This window comes from Pan paniscus, chromosome 23 (genome assembly GCF_029289425.2).
Source record: "Pan paniscus chromosome 23, NHGRI_mPanPan1-v2.0_pri, whole genome shotgun sequence".
NCBI lineage: Eukaryota > Metazoa > Chordata > Mammalia > Primates > Hominidae > Pan > Pan paniscus.
In genome coordinates this window covers 39,952,920-39,971,874 of record NC_085927.1, presented here as the reverse complement: position 1 = coordinate 39,971,874, position 18,955 = coordinate 39,952,920, and the positions used below count along the sequence as shown (strand labels likewise).

The 18,955-nt window shown below is 40.1% G+C and overlaps 1 protein-coding gene across 5 annotated transcripts in view; it reads right to left on the bottom strand.

Annotated features, from left to right (window-relative positions):
• Positions 1 to 18,955, bottom strand: part of MTMR3 (myotubularin related protein 3) — a 147,015-nt gene that overhangs the window by 28,508 nt on the left and 99,552 nt on the right. For all 5 annotated transcript variants that reach the window (XM_008964400.4, XM_003812008.5, XM_003812010.5 and 2 more), the window contains 3 exons: positions 10,818 to 10,900; positions 7,704 to 7,870; positions 521 to 617 (listed from right to left, as the gene is read on the bottom strand). In XM_008964400.4, the coding sequence (XP_008962648.3) occupies positions 521 to 617; positions 7,704 to 7,870; positions 10,818 to 10,900 (347 nt within the window). The remainder of the gene's footprint in view (positions 1 to 520; positions 618 to 7,703; positions 7,871 to 10,817; positions 10,901 to 18,955) is intronic.

Below are 18,955 nucleotides of genomic sequence, written 5' to 3'. Positions count from 1 at the left end.
TCATGCAAATACTCCAAAACCTGAAAAAAATCCAAAATCTGAAATATTTACAGTCCCAAGAATTTCAGATAAGGGATACTCAACTGTACTTATGTCTATTTCACACCACCTGGAGTAAAATTGCAGTCATAAAAACTAGTTCATAAATGTTCTGTCACTGCTTATGAGACCACTGATCCTCTCTCTAATGTGATGCCAAGTGGTGACGAGAAAAATGGTAACTGCCTGCCTACAGGCAAATACAATATTATTTAGACATGCATGTACCAGAAAAAACAGAGGCCTAGGGGGGGTAAAAGGGAAGGTTCTAGGATCCTGTTAAGTAAGGATCACTTTCCACTCCAATGATAGCAACGGGAACAGAAGATTCAATAAATACTCTGAAGATCATGCCTTTAGATTTAATAAATAAAACCATTTCAAATAAAAAGTCTAAGTTCAAATGTTCTGCCACATGAGAATTGCGGTTTCTGCAAAGGCACTGGCTGTGAAACAGTCCACAGGGACCCATATAACTCACTTGTACTTCTCATTGATGTTGGAAATCCTCCAGGCGTTGTTCATATCAAAACCCATCCTCTCCACCTCGTTTTTAAACCTTGAAGTTACATGCTCCCCTAGAGGCCAAAGATAAACAGCAGAAAGGAAGAAATGAATACCATTTTGCAAAACAGGTGGAATAAAAACAAAGAAATATACATATGTTACATATATGTAAATATATATATTTTTTGAGACAGGGTTCCACTCTGTCACATAGGCCGGAGTGCAGTGGTGTGATCTCAGCTCACTGAAACTTCCGCCTCCCAGGTTCAAGTGATTCTTGTGCCTCAGCCACCCAAATAGCTGGGATTACAGGTGCATGCCACCATGACTGACTAATTTTTGCACTTTCAGTAGAGATGGGGTTTTACCACATGGGCCAGGCTGGTCTCGAACTCCTGGCCTCATGTGATCTGCCCGCCTCGGCCTCCCAAAGTGCTGGGATTACAGGCGTGAGCCACTGCGCCCAGCCTGTGTATTTTTAAAGGTAAGAATTGTATAAATAATAAAGTAACATATATTATATAGTTTTAGTTTAGAAAGATCCCTGTCAGGTTAAGATTATAAAGAGGAAAGAAATTAATTCTGATCAAGAGTTATGTTATCTCATCTAACCCTTACAATCAACTCTGAGAACAGTATCACTGAGCTCATTTTACAAAGGACAAAATTAAAACAGGTTATTATGGCAGGCCTGTCTGGCCCCAAAAGCCATGCTCTTGTCCTACACTGGCTACTTGCCTACTTCCACACTCAGACTGACAGTACACTTAATAAGAAATAAAATCAATAACAAGATCACCACGAGTAGCAATACAGAACTATAATTCCTCATCCAAAACCCTTTGGTCCAAATTTTAGAACTTGAGAGTTTTCCAAACTTTCGTTAAGGTAAGACAGTGAATATAATATTAGGCTCACATGCTTAACAAGATCTCCTTAAACAAATATTAATATTTCTTTCGTGAAAGGTATAGATCATTCATACCAGGTGGGATAAATAAAGCAACAAATAGCTTCATGTCAGCTCAGATCAGGTCCAGCCAAGACACCAAATAGGGTATGAAAAACATTCTGGTTTCCAGAGCCTTTTAGAGGATGGCAGGTTAACAGGTCATGGAATCATAACTGCCAGCCAGGAATCTCAGGAAACACCATACTACTAAGTGCTGATTATTTGCAAGAACAGCCACCCAAGCTGGTATAATCTGGCTATATTTGCCCTAATGAATCTGGCTTTATCTTCCTTAAAAAAGCAAAACAGAGGTAGAAACGAAGCTAACATAAATTCAGTAAATCTAAAATAACTTTCTTCCTTGAAAACATACACAGTCCTAGGGCAGCATGTTATTTTAAAAAATATTAAGCAGAACCTCTAATATATAGTGGTACAGGTTGTAAAATAAGTGCTAGCAGGGCTGGAAGAAACCACAACAACAAAAGCACAAAACAGATTTCACTTTAGTGTTCAGAGTATAAAGCTTTGTTCTCCCTGGGAGAGGAGCTACAGAATAGGAAACAGCAATTACTTGAATGGAAGACAATTCTGTTAAACTACTTCCCATTTAAACTGCTTTTCTTAAGCTCAAGCTAGGTATTATACATTTCCTGAAGGAGAGCTATAAAAAGATGAGGTTGAGAGAAGATGAGGTGCAAGAAGAAATAATAGCTAAATCCATCCCATTTTGGAAAAGTTTTAGAAGCAATGTAGCAGGCTTCCAAACAGGAAAAAACTATCTGAATTGGGGTGCCATCTGTCTACAAATTGCAAGGAATATTGACCATCAAGAATACTAGGCCAGATGCGGTGCCTCACACGTGTAATCCCAGCACTTTGGGAGGCTGATGCAGGCAGATTGCTTGAGCCCAGGAGTTCAAGACCAGCCTGGGCAACATGGTGAAACCCCATCTCCACAAAAATGCAAAAATTAAGTTGTGGTGGTCCATGCCTATAGTCCCAGCTACTTGAGAGGCTGAGGTGGGAGGATCACCTGAACCTAGGGAAGTTGAGGCTGCAGTGAGCCATCATCACACCATTGCACTCCAGCCTGGGCAACAGAGACAGACCCTGTCTCAAAAAAAGGGGAAAAAAACAAAACAAAACAAACAAAAAAAAACAGACAAGGAGTCTTTAATTCATAATCCCAATCTAAAAGCTGCAAAACTGTGGCAAATTCCAAGTTCATTAAGAGATTTTTTCCCCTGACTCTGGGATATAGCTCCAAGTCTTTGCAAAAGCTGTAAGTATTTCATTAATGATTTATTTTTTTTGTGCTTTTCTTGAACTGTACATTAATGATCTTTTACATTAATACCTCTATCTCAGGATAAAACACATAGATACCCTTAAAGGATCTTGTGATTTAAAAATAACCACTGGCAAAATAATAACAGTAACAATCACTATCACTAGCAATTTACTTCATAGAACCATTTCCCAAAGGACTTAGAACCACCATCCAGAGCACAACATTCTGAGCTATACGCAGAAATATATACTGACTAGCAGGTATAGAAAATCTGTTATTTCGAGTTCTTTGGGAATGGGAATGAGTTTTAATTATTTTTATATCCTCTAAGGCAGTGACTTCATAAACTCTGAAACTGACCATCACAACCCACAATAAGAATTATGTTTTACATCACAATACAACAAACATGTTTTAATTTATTCATTTTTTGAGAGACCGGGTTTCCCTCTGTTGCCTAAGCTGGATTTGAACTCCTAAACTCAAGCAATCTTCCCACCTCAGCCTCTTGAATAGTGAGGACTATAGGTAGACACTGTGCCCAGCTAATACAACATACATTATTTTTTTTAAAGCATTTCACAAAACAATACCCACTCTTACTATGTGTGTGACACAATTTGATATTTTCTATTCCAATTCTTTAAAATTAGATTTCATGACCCACTACTGGATCATAACCTATTTGAAAACCACATCATTACATACATCAGGAATTCAACCAGCTTTTGCAAATTGTGTGATATGTTCACTCACGTTTACTTAGCCAGAAAAATAAACACAAACAGATCTATTGCTGGATTCCGCTTAAAAATCTCCATCTCAGAATTCTCAGGGCTCAATCAATTCAACATTAAATACATTGTGATATCCCAACTTTCTTTAAATACTGGGGCTATAAGGTTTTTGTTTGGCTTTATATTTCCATTTCAACCCTTCCTATCTGCCTTTGTCCCTTTTCAGCATTTAGTGTTTCTTATAATAAAAATAATACAGTCCAGCAATTTTCACTTTAGTGGAAATGAAAACTTTCTTTTTAAAAGCAATGAAGTTCCCTAACTCCCTCTATCACAAACACAGTGTCAATCAGCAATCTAAAAAATTTTCCCCCAAAAGTCTAGCTCCCTGGCTGATCCTGAGTATTCAAGCCCACAATTACACACAGCTTAAAAGGCCTGGGACAGAAGGGACAGGCCTTTACCTGGCAGGTGAGGAAGCAGACCAATACCAGAGTCAGAGAAGGTAAGAACTACCTCTTAGCAGATTTTCAAATATGGAGAAAGGAATTATGCTTTTCTATGTACAAAGGTCACAGTAAATCCTCTAGATGCAACTTCCTGGACTGCATTCAAACCCGGAAGACAGATAAATAGGCAGCTTCACAGCAGTGTTAAGACCCAGAGTCATATGCTAGTCGTGGATAAACAAGATGGGCTTAAGGGACATTTCACATGAGAGAGGTTAGAGAGGTAGGCCTGATGCTACTAAACTGGCAGCTAAGCTGCCCAGTCATCTGTCAGGCCTCCAGATTAACACTCTAGTACAGAGCCATCACCAACAAGTCAGTTGCAATGAGGAGCAGGAAGTTAAGGACATGGGAGAGAAGCTTTTAGCTTTCAGTCCACTTTTTCAGAGTTTGAGGGGCTAAGAGAAGGGTCAAGAATTTGGCAAAGGCTTCTGCAGGGTAAACTCCAACAGCAATGTTGAAACTTCTTCCAAAGCTGATTAAGCCTTAGAGCTGTGACCACAGTACGGCTGGCTTAACTATGACCGGTTCAACAGCCAGAAACTAAGATTTATATGAATACTAAGACAATTATGTAATTTTCTCATTTCTCTCCTCTCTGATACATTCTACTTCTAGCAGGCTAGGTAGAGAAGACTCCATAAAAGGCTTTATTAACTGCTATAAGATTAAACTAACTTCCACCCCTCAGAGTCTACACTTGTGATATCATGTACTGGGGCAGATTATAAAAAGGCATGACTTTGAAATATCTCAAGTGTTGTCTCATCCTAAAGATGACTTATAAGTATGTGGTTGTCTGGTATGCTAATATTTGATGAGTAATGCTATATACACCGCCACTGCTCAACAACATTAGGTAATGACAAAAGAAACAGGTTGACTGGATGTCCTCGAGGTGTTTTTTTTTTTTTTTTTTGGTTTGTTTTTAATTAAAACCAAGTTTTTCCTTTGTACTCCACAGCGAATATACATAAAAGGCAAAAGCCTACATACATATACATTCAACCAAGTCACTGAAATACAAGATTCCATGCTGAGTGGTGGCAGGTTAACATCAATGTGGACTGTGTATACTGGGAAGAAACAAAATGCAACCCTTACTCATAATCTCTAGCCAAACAGTTATGATTGCATTACCTTGTAGTTGCATAATTTCCAAAGTGTTTTCATAAGCATGGCACATAGGGGGCACTTAAACATTTACTGAATTGAACTCTGCAGCATTAACAGATTTGATCTTCAGGATACCTGGATCAGCCTGGGCAGGAGGAGCATGAATGTCCCACTTTAAAGCACAAAGGAAACTAAAGCATAGAGAGCATAAATTCTTTGCCCAGTGTTCTTTTTTTCAACTAAATCGTAGAATACGCATTTAAATTCAGATTTCCTAATTCCTAAGTCAGTACTTTACCCCTCACATGCCCTTGCATCACAAACCTACGAAAAGACAGAGAACACTGTAGATATCTTTATGTCCTGATGGCCAAAGAATACCAGATATCATCAGGAAGGGGAAGGGTCTGGGGACCAAAGTCATCCCACCTCAGGGCAGAGCCACCCATAAGTAAAAGACTAGACTGAGGTACCTCTCAGGAATATCCTAAGAGTTTGCTGAAATCTAAAAGAAACTCAAATTATCAAGGGACTAAAAAAGCTCTCCTAAAAAGATAAGGACTTTTCAGTCTGTGGTTGTGAGAGAACAGGATAGGAGAAAGCAAATCTTGCTGAGTAAATGCTGGCAACCCAAGTAAATGCTGGCAACCCAAAATTAGGGAATACCTCTTGGAGTCAGGGGTCTTGGAGTCAGGGGTCTTAAACAAATTAAAGTTCTTATATAACATAATGCAGTAGGATGCACTCATTAAGTTCATTATCCTAGGAGATGGTAGAAACTAAAAATTTAATGAAGAAGATGCAATGGTTAAAAACTCAGAAACTGTACATGTAAGATTTGTACACATCACTGTTTGTAAACTTTCTCTTTAAGAAAAACCCCCAAATTTGAAAAGAGCCATAAAAAATGAAAAAATGTATTTAAAATGTGATGGCATTTCAATAAAGAAAAAAAATAGATGTAACAATCGGAGTGAAGTGAGAGACAGTTTAAGCACATTCTCATAAACTTCCAAGGTTGGTGTGGTCTCTCGTAGGTGACAGGATTCTGCTAGCCTGGACACGCCTGTGAGAAGCTGGGATTCTGAGGCTTTCCCTGAGGCTCCAAGAGGGCAGGTGCTTTTGTTTTTCAAACTCTGTATCCACAGCATCCACCATGGTCAGGTCTGAATAACTGAGAACTGGTTTTAAGTCCTAGTTCTGTCGTCAGTGACTAGCACTGGGACTTGACAACAGGCTTTTTACCTCTGAGCCTCCATTTCTTTGGCTCCCAAAACGGACACCAACCTATCTTGCCTGTTCAACAAGGTCATGAGGATCAAACAAAAGTATTTATCAAAGCATTGTTAAACATAAGATAATGCTAATGCTACAAGCATTTTAATAGAACAAGAATGTGAACCAAAAGCTTCAATTAGTCATGGGGCCAGAGAACAAAGTAACACAAGCATAGCAAGATTAGCCTCAAATGTTTAAAATGACCCAGGGCAGACTTATAAGACTGAAGATTCAGGATTAAAATTTCAGGTTTCTAGAAAAAAGTCCCAAGAGTAAACTTTACTTGAAGGAGGCTCACAACTTTTCACTGCACAGAAATTTAAGACTTCACTTCGAAACCTGACACACTAAAAGTCAGTGTTGGACCAGCAAAGTTTTATGACCACATAAAGTTTACAAGAAACTACATGCAGAGAAATAACATGAACTTGGTCAAAGCCATTTCTGACGGAGAATGACAGTGAGGGGGACAAAGACTATAGAGGAGTCAGGAAGCCTGGGTTCCAGAACAGGCTCAGCATCTCTTTTTGGTTTTTTTGGGGGGGAGGGGGTCACATGTTAAAACCCATCATCTAGGCCAGGAGCTGTGGCTCACGCCTATAAATCCAAGCACTCCGGGTGGCCAAGGTGGGCGTATCACCTGAGACCAGCCTGACCAACATGGAGAAACTCCGTCTCTACTAAAAATAAAAAATTAGCCGGGCATGGTGGCGCATGCCTGTAATCCCAGCTACACAGGAGGCTGAGGCAGGGGAATTGCTTGAACCCAGGAGGCGGAGGTTGCAGTGGTCCGAGATTGAGCCATTGCACTCCAGCCTGGGCAACAAGAGCGAAACTCCGTCTCAAAAAAAACAAAAAACAAACCCCACTATCTATTTGTTCTTGATAGGAACCTGGCCTCTCACCAATGAACTCCTATTCAACTTTCAAAGCTGATTCAAAAGCCACTTTAAATGTGAAGTCTTCCCACACATGTATACAAAACTCATGGCTCCTTTCTATCAGGCTTCCATACTATTCATAAAACCTTATTATAGTTGAGCTGTTTTTAGGCCCAATAGATTGTGATGCCTTCTAGTGTTCTTCCCTTCCCCGGAAGGCAGAAAAGATGTTCTATTAAGCTTAAAAGAATGCTGCGCACTTGCTAGGTGCTCCTTAAAATATACACTGATTGATATATGAATGCTTAGGTGTCCCATTTCATGTTAAAAGTACTTCCATCAGTAGCTTGATAAAGCCCCTGGCCATTTGCACATTTCAGAAAGGCGTACCTGGTCTGCACAGGTCTCCATGTTGCTCTTTTTCACTGGCATAGACCTCCATGCACCAAGCATGGTATGCAAATGAGAAGAGATCTTCTATTTTAGCAGGTGGTCGGATTGCGTTGTTCAGTCTCTTCAGCCACTCTTGACACTGCTCAAAGGTTGAAAACTGACACCTTTTGTAAAGCCAAACAAGTATGGATGTAATCAGAAGACAGTTGAAATGAAATGTAAGAAAAGCCATTATTTCAAGAATGCCCACTCGTAGTGAAGTGGGAACTACAACCAAGAAAGCATCTGAGGCAGTCAGTCATTCGCATGCTCATTATCACTTATAAGAAAAACAAATGTTAGCCAATGGAACAAAATGACCAAAAGAAGGAAGCTGACCATTGGAAAACCTATTTTTTTAGACTAATGAAATCTCTTCTAAGATTAATGACAATTATTACAGAAAAGTGGCAGCTATTCTCTTTCATGAGTGGAGTTTCATTCTACTTCTTCCATCAAAGTTTTATGGTTGTCCCTCATAAAAAATATGTTTAGAAAAATCTTTGTTTTGTAGTAACATATTAGATCAAGTTTAAAAAAAAAAAAACACAGCATTATTTTTAGCCAGTTAGGTAGTAATTTCAATATTTAGCTATTAGGACAAATCAGATCCAAAAGACAGATTGCACTGAAACTTTCAGCTATGACCATGTAGAGAACAAAACAATTCTATTGTCAACTGCGATTTTCAGTATATACAACTAAGAAGTTAAAATAATTAGTGAAAACTAATTTATTAAAGATATGTTTAGGCTGAGTGCAGTGGCTCATGCCTGTAATCCCAGCACTTTGGGAGGCCAAGACGGGCAGATCACTGGAGGTCAGGAGTTCAAGACCAGCCTGGCCAATATGGCAAAACTCCCGTCTCTGATAAACATACAAAAATATTAGCCAGGTGTGGTGGCGTGCACCTGTAATCCCAGCTTCTCAGAAGGCTGAGGCACGAGAATCACTTGAAACAGGGAGGTACGGGTTGCAGTGAGCCAAGATCACACCACTGCACTCCAGCCTGGGCAACAGAGTGAGGCTCTGTCTCAAGAAAATAAATAAATAAAAATAAAGATTTGTTTAAATTTGGCCTTTTTGAATGCAATGTTAAAAACTGACTAATTAATAAGCAACTACCTTCTTAAACTGTGAGTTGTAGCCAGTATCTATCAAAAATAAGCCAAATCTCACTGACTAAAAAGCAATATAAATATCTATCTTAAAACCAAGGGGTCACTTAAACCTCTCCCTCATCCCAATCATGGTGGCTCATCAATATGCCAACACATAATATTTACTGACACCCCAGAAGAGGTCAGAGGAATGCAGTAAAAACTTGTGGAATTTAAGACCTCTAGAGCTATTAAATTTAAAAATGCATTTCAGGCATCGTTGTTGGTTTTTGGTTTTTCAGATGGAGTCTTGTTCTGTCACCCAGGCTGGAGTACAGTGGCGTGATCTCAGCTCACTGCAACCTCTTGCCTCCCAGGCTCAAGCAATTCTTCCGCCTCAGACTCCCAAGTAGCTGGGACTACAGGCGTGCACCACCACACCCAGCTAATTTTCGTATTTTTAGTAGAGATGGGGATTTGCCATGTTGGCCAGGCTGGTCTCAAACTCCTGACCTCAAGTGATCCACCCCCACCTCGGCCTGCCAAAGTGCTAGGATTACAGGCGTGAGCCACCACACCCAGCCTGCAACCATTATAGTTAAGCGCAGATACAAATCATCAATGAATGCTAAACTTATGGAGAAATTTTTATGAGAAGCAGGGACATTTGCATTGTTTCAAAGTGCCTCCCCCAGACTGTTTTTAGTTGCAAGAGAGAAAACGCAGAAATTATACAGAAGCCAGGTGACATCTCGACTGGAATAATCAAAATTAACATCACCAATGAAGGACATGTGGACACTGTACTTCCAGATGTAATACAATACCCTGAAAAGGACGTGACATCATATATACAGTATTCCAGTTGAGAAAATAGAACCTCAATTTAATTGAGGAAATACTGGACAAACACAACATGAGAAGTATTCCATTAAAACAAAAGACTGTATTCTGCAAAATGTGAATGTCATAAAAGAAAATAAGGCTGTAGAAAATGTTCCAGATTGGCCGGGTATGGTGGCTCATGCCTGTAATCCCAGCACTTTGGGAAGCTGAGACGGGCAGATCACGAGGTCAGAGTTCAAGACCAGCCTGACCAACATGGTGAAACCCCATCTCTACTAAAAATACAAAAAATTAGCCAGGTGTGGTGGCACACACCTGTAACCCCAGTTACTCAGGAGGCTGAGGCAGGAGAATCGCTTGAACCCAGGAGGCAGAAGTTGCAGTGCGCTGAGATCGTGCTACTGCACTCCAGCCTGGGCGACAGAGCAAGACTCTGTCTCAAAAATCAAACAAACAAAAACAAAAAGAAAATGTTCCAGATTAAAGAAGGCTACAGAGTCATGGCAGCTAAATGCAATATATGACCTAGACTGGATCCTGTACTGAATGAGATGGAGGTGAGGGAGAATGCTATAAAAAAGTATCAATAGGTCATTAGGCGAACTGACAAAATTGGAACATGTATAGTAGACTGGATATAAGTATTATCAATGTAAAATTGAAAATTGATGATGTTATGGTTATGTAAGAAAATATCCCTATTCTTAGGAAAGCACACTAAAGTATTTTGGGGTTAGGAGCCATGATTACGTAACTTACTCTCAATCTGTTCAGGAAAAGAAACACACACACACACACACACACACACGCCTCTGCAAATAATAAAGCAAATGGTAAAATGTTAACAAGTGAATCTGGGTGAATGGTGTACTGATGTTCTTTTTAGTATTTTTATTTTTGCGCTTTTGTAAATTTAAAATTATTTCCAAATTAAAAAAAAAACATCTTTCAACATAGCAAAGTATACATCCTACAGATAAAATATTTCAGGCACAAACTACTCAGAAAATATTCCTAATGAGGCTAATCATCAAAAGGTATTTTACTAAGTTACCAAATAATGGACCCATTCTTTAAAAAATATTTTCCACACTAAACAGCAACACAAACATACCATACCACATACCTGATAACTTTGCAGTCTTTGCAAGTCAAATGAAGCTGAAATATATCTCGGCATTCAACACTTTCTATAAGCTGTAATGGAACCTGCAATTTTAAAAAAATGAAGTCCTCTTAGTCAAAAAGGCATTGACCCTGGAGTTCTTCAATGTGTCCAACAAGACTAATTAAAAAGATTTATAAGGGAAAGCAACAAAAATAGAACTGCAAACTTATCTGGATCAACAGTACTCAAGTGATTTACTACAAAGTGAATTAGGACTTCCCTTTATCTCTAAATCAGTGGTCTCAAGTCATGTCATAGCATGAAGGCAACAAAGAGGTGGCACCACCTTTGGAAGAAGGGGAGAATATATCTCTCAGGCACCGAATTCACAAGATCAGAGTACTACTTTTAGATGCTATAACTGACTATGATTTGCAATGATGCAATGACATAGAAGCTGAAGGGAGCCAGAACAGTAATCTTTTCTTGCTTATAGAAAAGAACTACAGATCAGAATGCCAGTGGGAGACTATTGTTTGCCCCAAATGACAGAGTGGGCTTATGGCTTAGTGTCAGCCAATGAGGCTCCTGAAAAAGACTAGAGTTCTAAGCTGACTGTGGATTGCACAGAAAAGACAATGGGGCAATAGCTGCTGGCCAGGCTCTCTACTAAGTAGAATAGACCCAAAAGTATGAAAAAGGAGGGAGAAGGCCATACAGTGATCAAGGATGCTAAAACTATAATAACTATGTCAGATTTGCTTCAAAAAATCAGTCAGAAGCCCTGTTTGCCAAATGGGGCTTGAGGTTTGAACAAGCTGGAATGGTTCCCCCTTGCCAATCTGGTCTACAGACTCTACTGGACACAGGATTATGTACAACAGCAGATAGAGAGAAGGGAAACAGATAGAAGCAAAAGCATCTAGACAGGGTGCCAAATCTTCAGGACAATATGAGGATCCTCCTCCTATCCCTTAAATCATCCTAATTCAACCCTTGGCTTCAAAAAGCAATTTCTAGGCTTTCAAGGCAAACCTGGTAAAATAATAGTGAATACTTTTACTCCTTGAAAAAGGAGTGGGCCATTTGCCTCTTACAGTGTATCAAGTCTAGCCAAAATGTGGCTCTGGGAGTTGCAAATAGCATTCCAACAACTTGTGTTTAGTATGCAAAGAGGAGGACAGTCTCCTCCAATGCAGACAGGAACAAGAGTACTGTCTGCACAGGCTGGCCCTCGTGTTAGCTGAGCCAGTTTCAGGAACAAGCTTCCTGCAAACTCTGCCCCACCACAGAGCTGCCAGTCAGCACAGAATTCTCAGAATGAGGATGCAGGGATCAAAAAGAAGCCCAGTGCTGGACAAAGAAACAGAAACTGGAGCAGGGGTTAAAGAAGAGAAGAAAGCAAAATAATATTACTCAGATAAATGACTGGGAGTTTCTACCTTAGGACTAAAGTCTTCTTGCTTTTAAGTCTACATTCTATAAAAATTCCCTTACAAATGTAATAGGACTGGGGGTCAGAAAAAGACTAAGAAATCTTGGCCAGACACGGTGGCTCATGCCTGTAATGCCAACATTTTGGGAGGCCGAGGTGGGCGGATCACCTGAGGTCAGGAGTTTGAGACCAGCCTGACCAACATGGAGAAACCCCATCTCTACTAAAAATACAAAATTATCCGGGTGCGGATAATTTTGGTGCATGCCTGTATTTTGGTGCATGCCTGTATTTGGTGCATGCCTGTATTTGGTGCATGCCTATATTTGGTGCATGCCTGTAATTTTGGTGCATGCCTGTAATCCCAGCTACTCCAGAGGCTGAGGCAGGAGCATCGCTTGAATCCCGGAGGCAGAGACTGCGGTAAGCTGAGATCGTGTCATTGCACACCAGCCTGGGCAACAAGAGCGAAACTCCATCTCAAAAACGAAAAAAAAAAGAAAAAAGAAAAATCTTGCCTGTGTTCTGAGAACAAAAGGAGCTTTTGGCCTTCTGTTTTTGTTTACGTCCTTAACCCCAAGGTGCTGTGAGAAACTGCAACTGATGCAACTAAGAATTCTTCTGAGACCTGTGCATCTAAGAAGGAAAAAAAAAAAAAAAAAAAACCTACAATTTATCAGAGATAAAACTATAAAGAAGAAATATTGAGATTAAGAAGACAGATTAGAAGACAACTTTGCTTTGTTCTCAGGCCAGTTCTCTGGGTAGCCTGTAACAGACACTTACTGCTTTTTATTTTGTATATACTCCTGCTAACTACCTTAACTCACTATATCCCCCCAAAATGTGGCTGCCAGACTGGCAATTAAGAGCCGTGAGTTCTAATCTCAATTTTCTAAAATGTTACCAATTAAAATTTTGCTGGCTTCATTGGGCAAGCCTCCAGCCTTCCCATGTGCCATCAGCCTCTGCTTTCTGAACCTTGGTCACAACTAAGGAAATCTCAGTCATGGGGCCTGGAAAGAGTCTGGGATAGGATTAGAGTGAGCTTTACAAATCCACAAGAAGAGGCTGCTCTTGCAGCAGTCACCTGCATCCCAAGTCCCCTGCAACTGACTTTCTTTATGGACAGAAGACATGAAAACCAGCTAATGCTCTTAGCAGCTGCTGGGGGAAATGGATTAGCCTTTGCTACTTTGCTACAAAGAACAGGTAAGTTTTACATCCTTATTACTAAACCAGAGCCCAATGGCCTGTGCCCAAATTTAATATCATAAAATTATCTCAGACCATGCAAAACATTTGCTACCTAAAATTCAGGCAATATATACATATTTTTTTTCTATATTTTAACATCGTAAATTTAAGAAAAAAGAATTAGAATGTTGGTTCTATGCATTGAAATCAGATTGCAGACACTAGCAAGTCACCAAAATCAACCATGTGTATTACAAGTCACAGATATGGAGAACAGCAGATTTTAATATTCATGCAGATTGTCACATGCAGGAAAGCTTAATACGCAGCAAGAATAGGGACATACAAAAGAGAAACACCTGATTTTTATAACAAATATCTCCCTTTTCTTCTCCTTTCTACTGCAGTGTTTCCCTTCAGCACTTCCTGCACAGACTGCCTTTTCTTTCTTTCTTTCTTTTTTTTTTTTTTTTTTTTTGAGATGGAGTCTCGTTCTGTTGCCCAGGCTGGAGTGCAATGGCGCGATCTTGGTTCACTGCAACCTCCACCTCCCAGGTTCAAGCTATTCTCCCTGCCTCAGCTTCCTGAGTAGCAGGCACCTGTGATCCCAGCCACCACGCCCAGCTAATTTTTGTATTTTTAGTAGAGATGGGGTTTTGCCATTTGTCCAGGTTGGTGTCGAACCCCTGACCTCAGGTGATCCACCCGCCTAGGCCTCCCAAAGTGCTGGAATTACAGGTGTGAGCCACCGCACCCAGTCCAGATTGCCTTTTCTAAAAGGCAGAATTGACCTTCTTTTCCTGTTCATACCTCCATCTAAAACATACTGTTTCTCTATTTTCTTAAGGCCCACTACACTGCTTTAGGTTCAAATTTCCTCACATATGAAAACAATCTCTTAACATTTCTATAACTAGAGATACCCTATATTCAACCTCAAAAGCAAATTACAGATTCAAGAGCCAGTCCACTTTACAGCCCAGGAAGGTTAAAACTACTACACTATAAGCTAGTATAGTAGTAAAGTCAGGACCAGGATCCATGTCTGTCCTCCAGCCTGGGCTCCTTCCACCATACACGGTGTGTCTTTCTTTCTGCCCCTACACGTGGGCTTCTCTTCCATATGAGCTCTACTTTAGTTTTTCTTTCACAAATAAGTAGCTTCTCCACCAGGGATCTTCAAGAGGAAAATAGAGTTTAAATCAAAACTCCTCAGATGCAATTCCTTTTGTAAAAGAGTAGCAAGATAAACTAACTTTCAAATCCTCTCAAACGTACTGATTCAATGTCTTGTAGCAACTCATTTTCTTTTTGCTCCTCTCTCCTCTATCTCTCCACCTGCCAGGTAACGCAATCTCACCTTACAATGCTTTTCCTAATATAAATTTCACCAAACTCATGCTCAAACAATGCATCAAACACATTCAGTGCTACAACCAATTCCTCAAAAAGCCAAGTTACATTATAGACACTAACACCCTTAAGAGCATCAATCCAAAAAAAGCAGAAGAGCAGCAGTTTAAAAATTTAACAGACATACAGACATGCACAGGTTATGTCCACAGTACTGTCACATTCCAGAGGGAACTGATGCCATCATACCCTACTATATTTACCTCAATTCATTCTGGGTGTGTGTGCATACATGTGCATTATTTTTAAACACCAGAATCTAGAGTGGGATAATTCCTACCTTTTTAAAAACAAACACCCTTTTTATAGCCTGAATGGGAAGTACTAATCTTGTACACGTGAAGTTAAAATGGCAGTAAAAGAGTAAAAATAATAAGTCTAAATCTAAAATCAGTAATAAAGTGGAATATCTGGGCACAAAAATCTTTTCATTTAAAAACTAATCAGGGCCGGGCACAACGACTCACATCTATAAACCCAGCACTTTGGTAGGCTGAGGCAGGAGGATCACTTGAGCCCAGGAGTTCAAGACCAGCCTGGGCAACATGGTGAAACCCTGTCACTACAATAACATAACATAAAAATAAAATAAATATAATAAAATAAAAATAAAATAAAATAAAAAATTGAGTGCAGTGGCTCACATCTGTAATCCCAGCACTTTGGGAGGCCAAGGTGGGTGCATTGCTTGAGCCCAGGAGTTTTGAGACCAACCTGGGCAACACAGACATCATCTCTATAAAAAATAAAATAAAATTAACTGAACACGGTGGCATGTGTCTGTAGACCTAGCTACTCAGAAGGCTGAGGTGGGAGGATCACCTAAGCGCAGGAAGTTGAGGCTGCAGTGGGCCATGATGGCGCCAGTGCACTCCAGCCTGGGCGACAGAGCAAGACCCTGTTTCAAAAAACAACCACCAAAAACCCACTAATCAGCAGAAGACTGTCACTGGTTTAAGATTCAAACTCTATTGTTCACCTTTGACAATTTACAAGCCTCCAGCACTGCTTTCAGAGGCTCCCACTGTTATATGAATGCTAGATCAAAGTGCATTAAATGTTAACAATAACCTCCTTCGCAGCAGGGTGTGGTGGCTAACGCCTGTAGTTCCAACACTTTGGGAGGCTGAGGTGGGAGAATAACTTGAGCCCAGGAGACTAAGGCTGCAGTGAGCCGAGACTGTGCTAACGCACTCCAGCCTGGACGACAGAGTGAAACTCCGTCTCCAAAAAACAAAGTGAAAGAAAAAAAAACTAGTGTTGATTTTACAAATTATTTCTAACAGAAACTTGTTCTACATTTTTTTGAAGGTCACAATTCCATCTGCTTATGTATAAACTGCAGGGCTTTTTCCTTACCCTACAAATTGTTCTCCTAGTAGCATACAACTGGAATTTGGTCCAGTAAGAGGAAAAGGACTCATGCAGAGGGGAAACATTCTGCTGATTTGCAAGGTGAGCATCTAACACTCAAAACCAATTTGCTCCAAGCACAGGTGCAGCAACCGCCTAGGATTTTCATGCTACTTACAGGGATTTTAGAAGCAGCAGATTGAGAAGCAGTCTATTAAATTACAAACACATACACACACACACACACACACACACTTTTAAACGTTCATGAATTCCACTTGAACACTTGTTTATAAGTTATCTAAGCTTCAAAGAACTATGTCTGTAAATATATAATAATTTGGGAAAAGCACAGAATAGGAGCAATGTATACCTTAAATGCTACACATAAACTCTACTACAGAGATTCTTTACCACAGGAACTGGAACTTGATATTCAGTGAATGTGTGAATTAAAGTAATGATGTTTACGGTATCAAAACCTACAGACACATTTTACTCAATGTGCTGTGAAATTAAAAGAGAATATATGATATCAGGTAGCTATTTAAAACTTGATGGTAAATCATTTTCTGAAGTGTTAATTAAGTATTTTGATTTAAGCATACAAAATGATGAACTGGGGCATGCCACAACATATGCTGGTATGTCTGCGCTTTGATGGTTTAAATGTGTTTGATATAGATAAAATAACATTTAAAGAGAGCCTCCTGATCTAACATTTTATTGAAATACACATATTTTATTGAAATACTTATTTGCTAAGGGAAGGAAAGAGGGAGGGGCAACACCACTACCAACTGTCTGATCTCCATCCAGGACCCGATGCAGGAAGAATCCTTGTTTCCTAAGTACCTTCAGGTTTCAGGTTTCAGGAATCTCTTAGCACTAGCTGTGATGAAATTAATTTATTTTTATGGAGGAGTTCTAGTCTCTCTCAATCTGAATTTTTTTTTTTTTTTTTTAATGAGACAGAGTCTCGCTCTGTCACCCAGGCTGGAGTGCAATGGCGCGATCTCGGCTCACTGCAAGCTCCGCCTCCCGGGTTCACGCCATTCTCCTGACTCAGCCTCCTGAGTAGCTGGGACTACAGGCGCCTGCCACCACGTCCGGCTAATTTTTTGTATTTTTGGTAGAGACGGGGTTTCACCGTGTTAGCCAGGATGGTCTTGATCTCCTGACCTCGTGATCCTCCTGCCTCGGCCTCCCAAAGTGCTGGGATTACAGGCGTGAGCCACCGTGCCCGGCCTCAATCTGAAATTTTTAAAGTCACTGCAATGCCAAAATACTTTTACACCATCATTTTTCTGTACAAAGCCATTACCTTGGGTGTTGTTTTTTTTTTTCCTTTTTTTTTTTGACAAAGTCTCCCTCTGTCATCCAGGCTGGAGTGCAGTGGCATGATCTCAGCTCATTGCAACCTCCGCCTCCTGGGTTCAAGTGATTCTCCTACCTCAGCTTCCTGAGTAGCACATGCCACCATGCCCAGCTAATTTCTGTATTTTTAGTAGAGATGGGGTTTCACCATTTTGGCCAAGCTGGTTTCGAACTCACAACCTCAGGTGATCTGCCTGCCTCAGCCTCCCAAAGTGCTGCGATTACAGGCGTGCATCACTGCACCCAGCCTACCCTGGGCTTTTTAAGTAACATGTAGGCTCTATGCCTTAGAGGGTTATGATGCTAACAGAAAAAAAACACTTTCAGATTAAGAAAATGGATCAAAAGAAAGAACAGTGGCAAGTTTCCTTAAGCATTATCTCTCAATCACAATGGGGGATCAACAATTCCAGTCAACAACCTACTCACACAGCTATCCTTAGAGACAATTAAGCCACAGCCTATTCACACAGAAGTGTACTGTTTTAAAATAAGCTTTAAACGCCAAAGGGGGAAAAGGTTCTAATGCCCACTTCAAACCCACATTAACTTCAATTCATTTAATATTTACTGAATATTGTGGCACCAGGAGACATGCTGGATCTTGAAGACACAAAAACAATTAACCAAAAATTACAACCTATTTGGTAAATGTTATAAAAGAATGTACGAGATAAAGACAAAGCAAAGAAAGAGTGTAGTTAACTGTCACAGAGGGAACTGGGACTAAGAAAGGCTTCACAGGAGAAGTTATCACCTGAACTGAATTTTGACAGATGAACAGAAGTTCCTGGGCCGAAAAGAGAACACAGAGGTGTGAGGTATGGCTGAATAGTACAAAGAGGCTGCTTTTACAAGTAAAAATGTGATAATGGGGAAAGGAGGGAAGCTGTGATCCTTGGTCCCTGCCACGTTGTCAGACAGCTTCATGTCATGCTAAACAATCTGATCTTCATCATAGAAGTAGTGAAGAAACACTGAAGGGCTTTAAGCTGATGAATGACATGATCAGTTTCTTTCTTTCTTTCTTTCCTGCTTTCTTTCCAGCAGACCTTATTCCCAAATAGTTCTAAAATAGTCTCTGAAACACTTGGCCATCAACCAATAAACTGATAAATACAGGATGATATGAGAAAATGCAATGATATGAAACTATCATTCTCACATGCAATTTAATTATAATTTAATTCCAGCAATTCAAACACTGAAAGAACACAAAGTTAAATTGGGCAGTTCTACTAAACACTACTATCATTACTTCCACAGTAGCTGGTGGGGAATTCTCAGTTGCTGGGATTTTATAGGTGTTTCCCCCCTTTCCCCTCCCCATCACGACTACTCAAATCCAAGTGGACCCTTCTGAACAGAGTGCTACATAGTA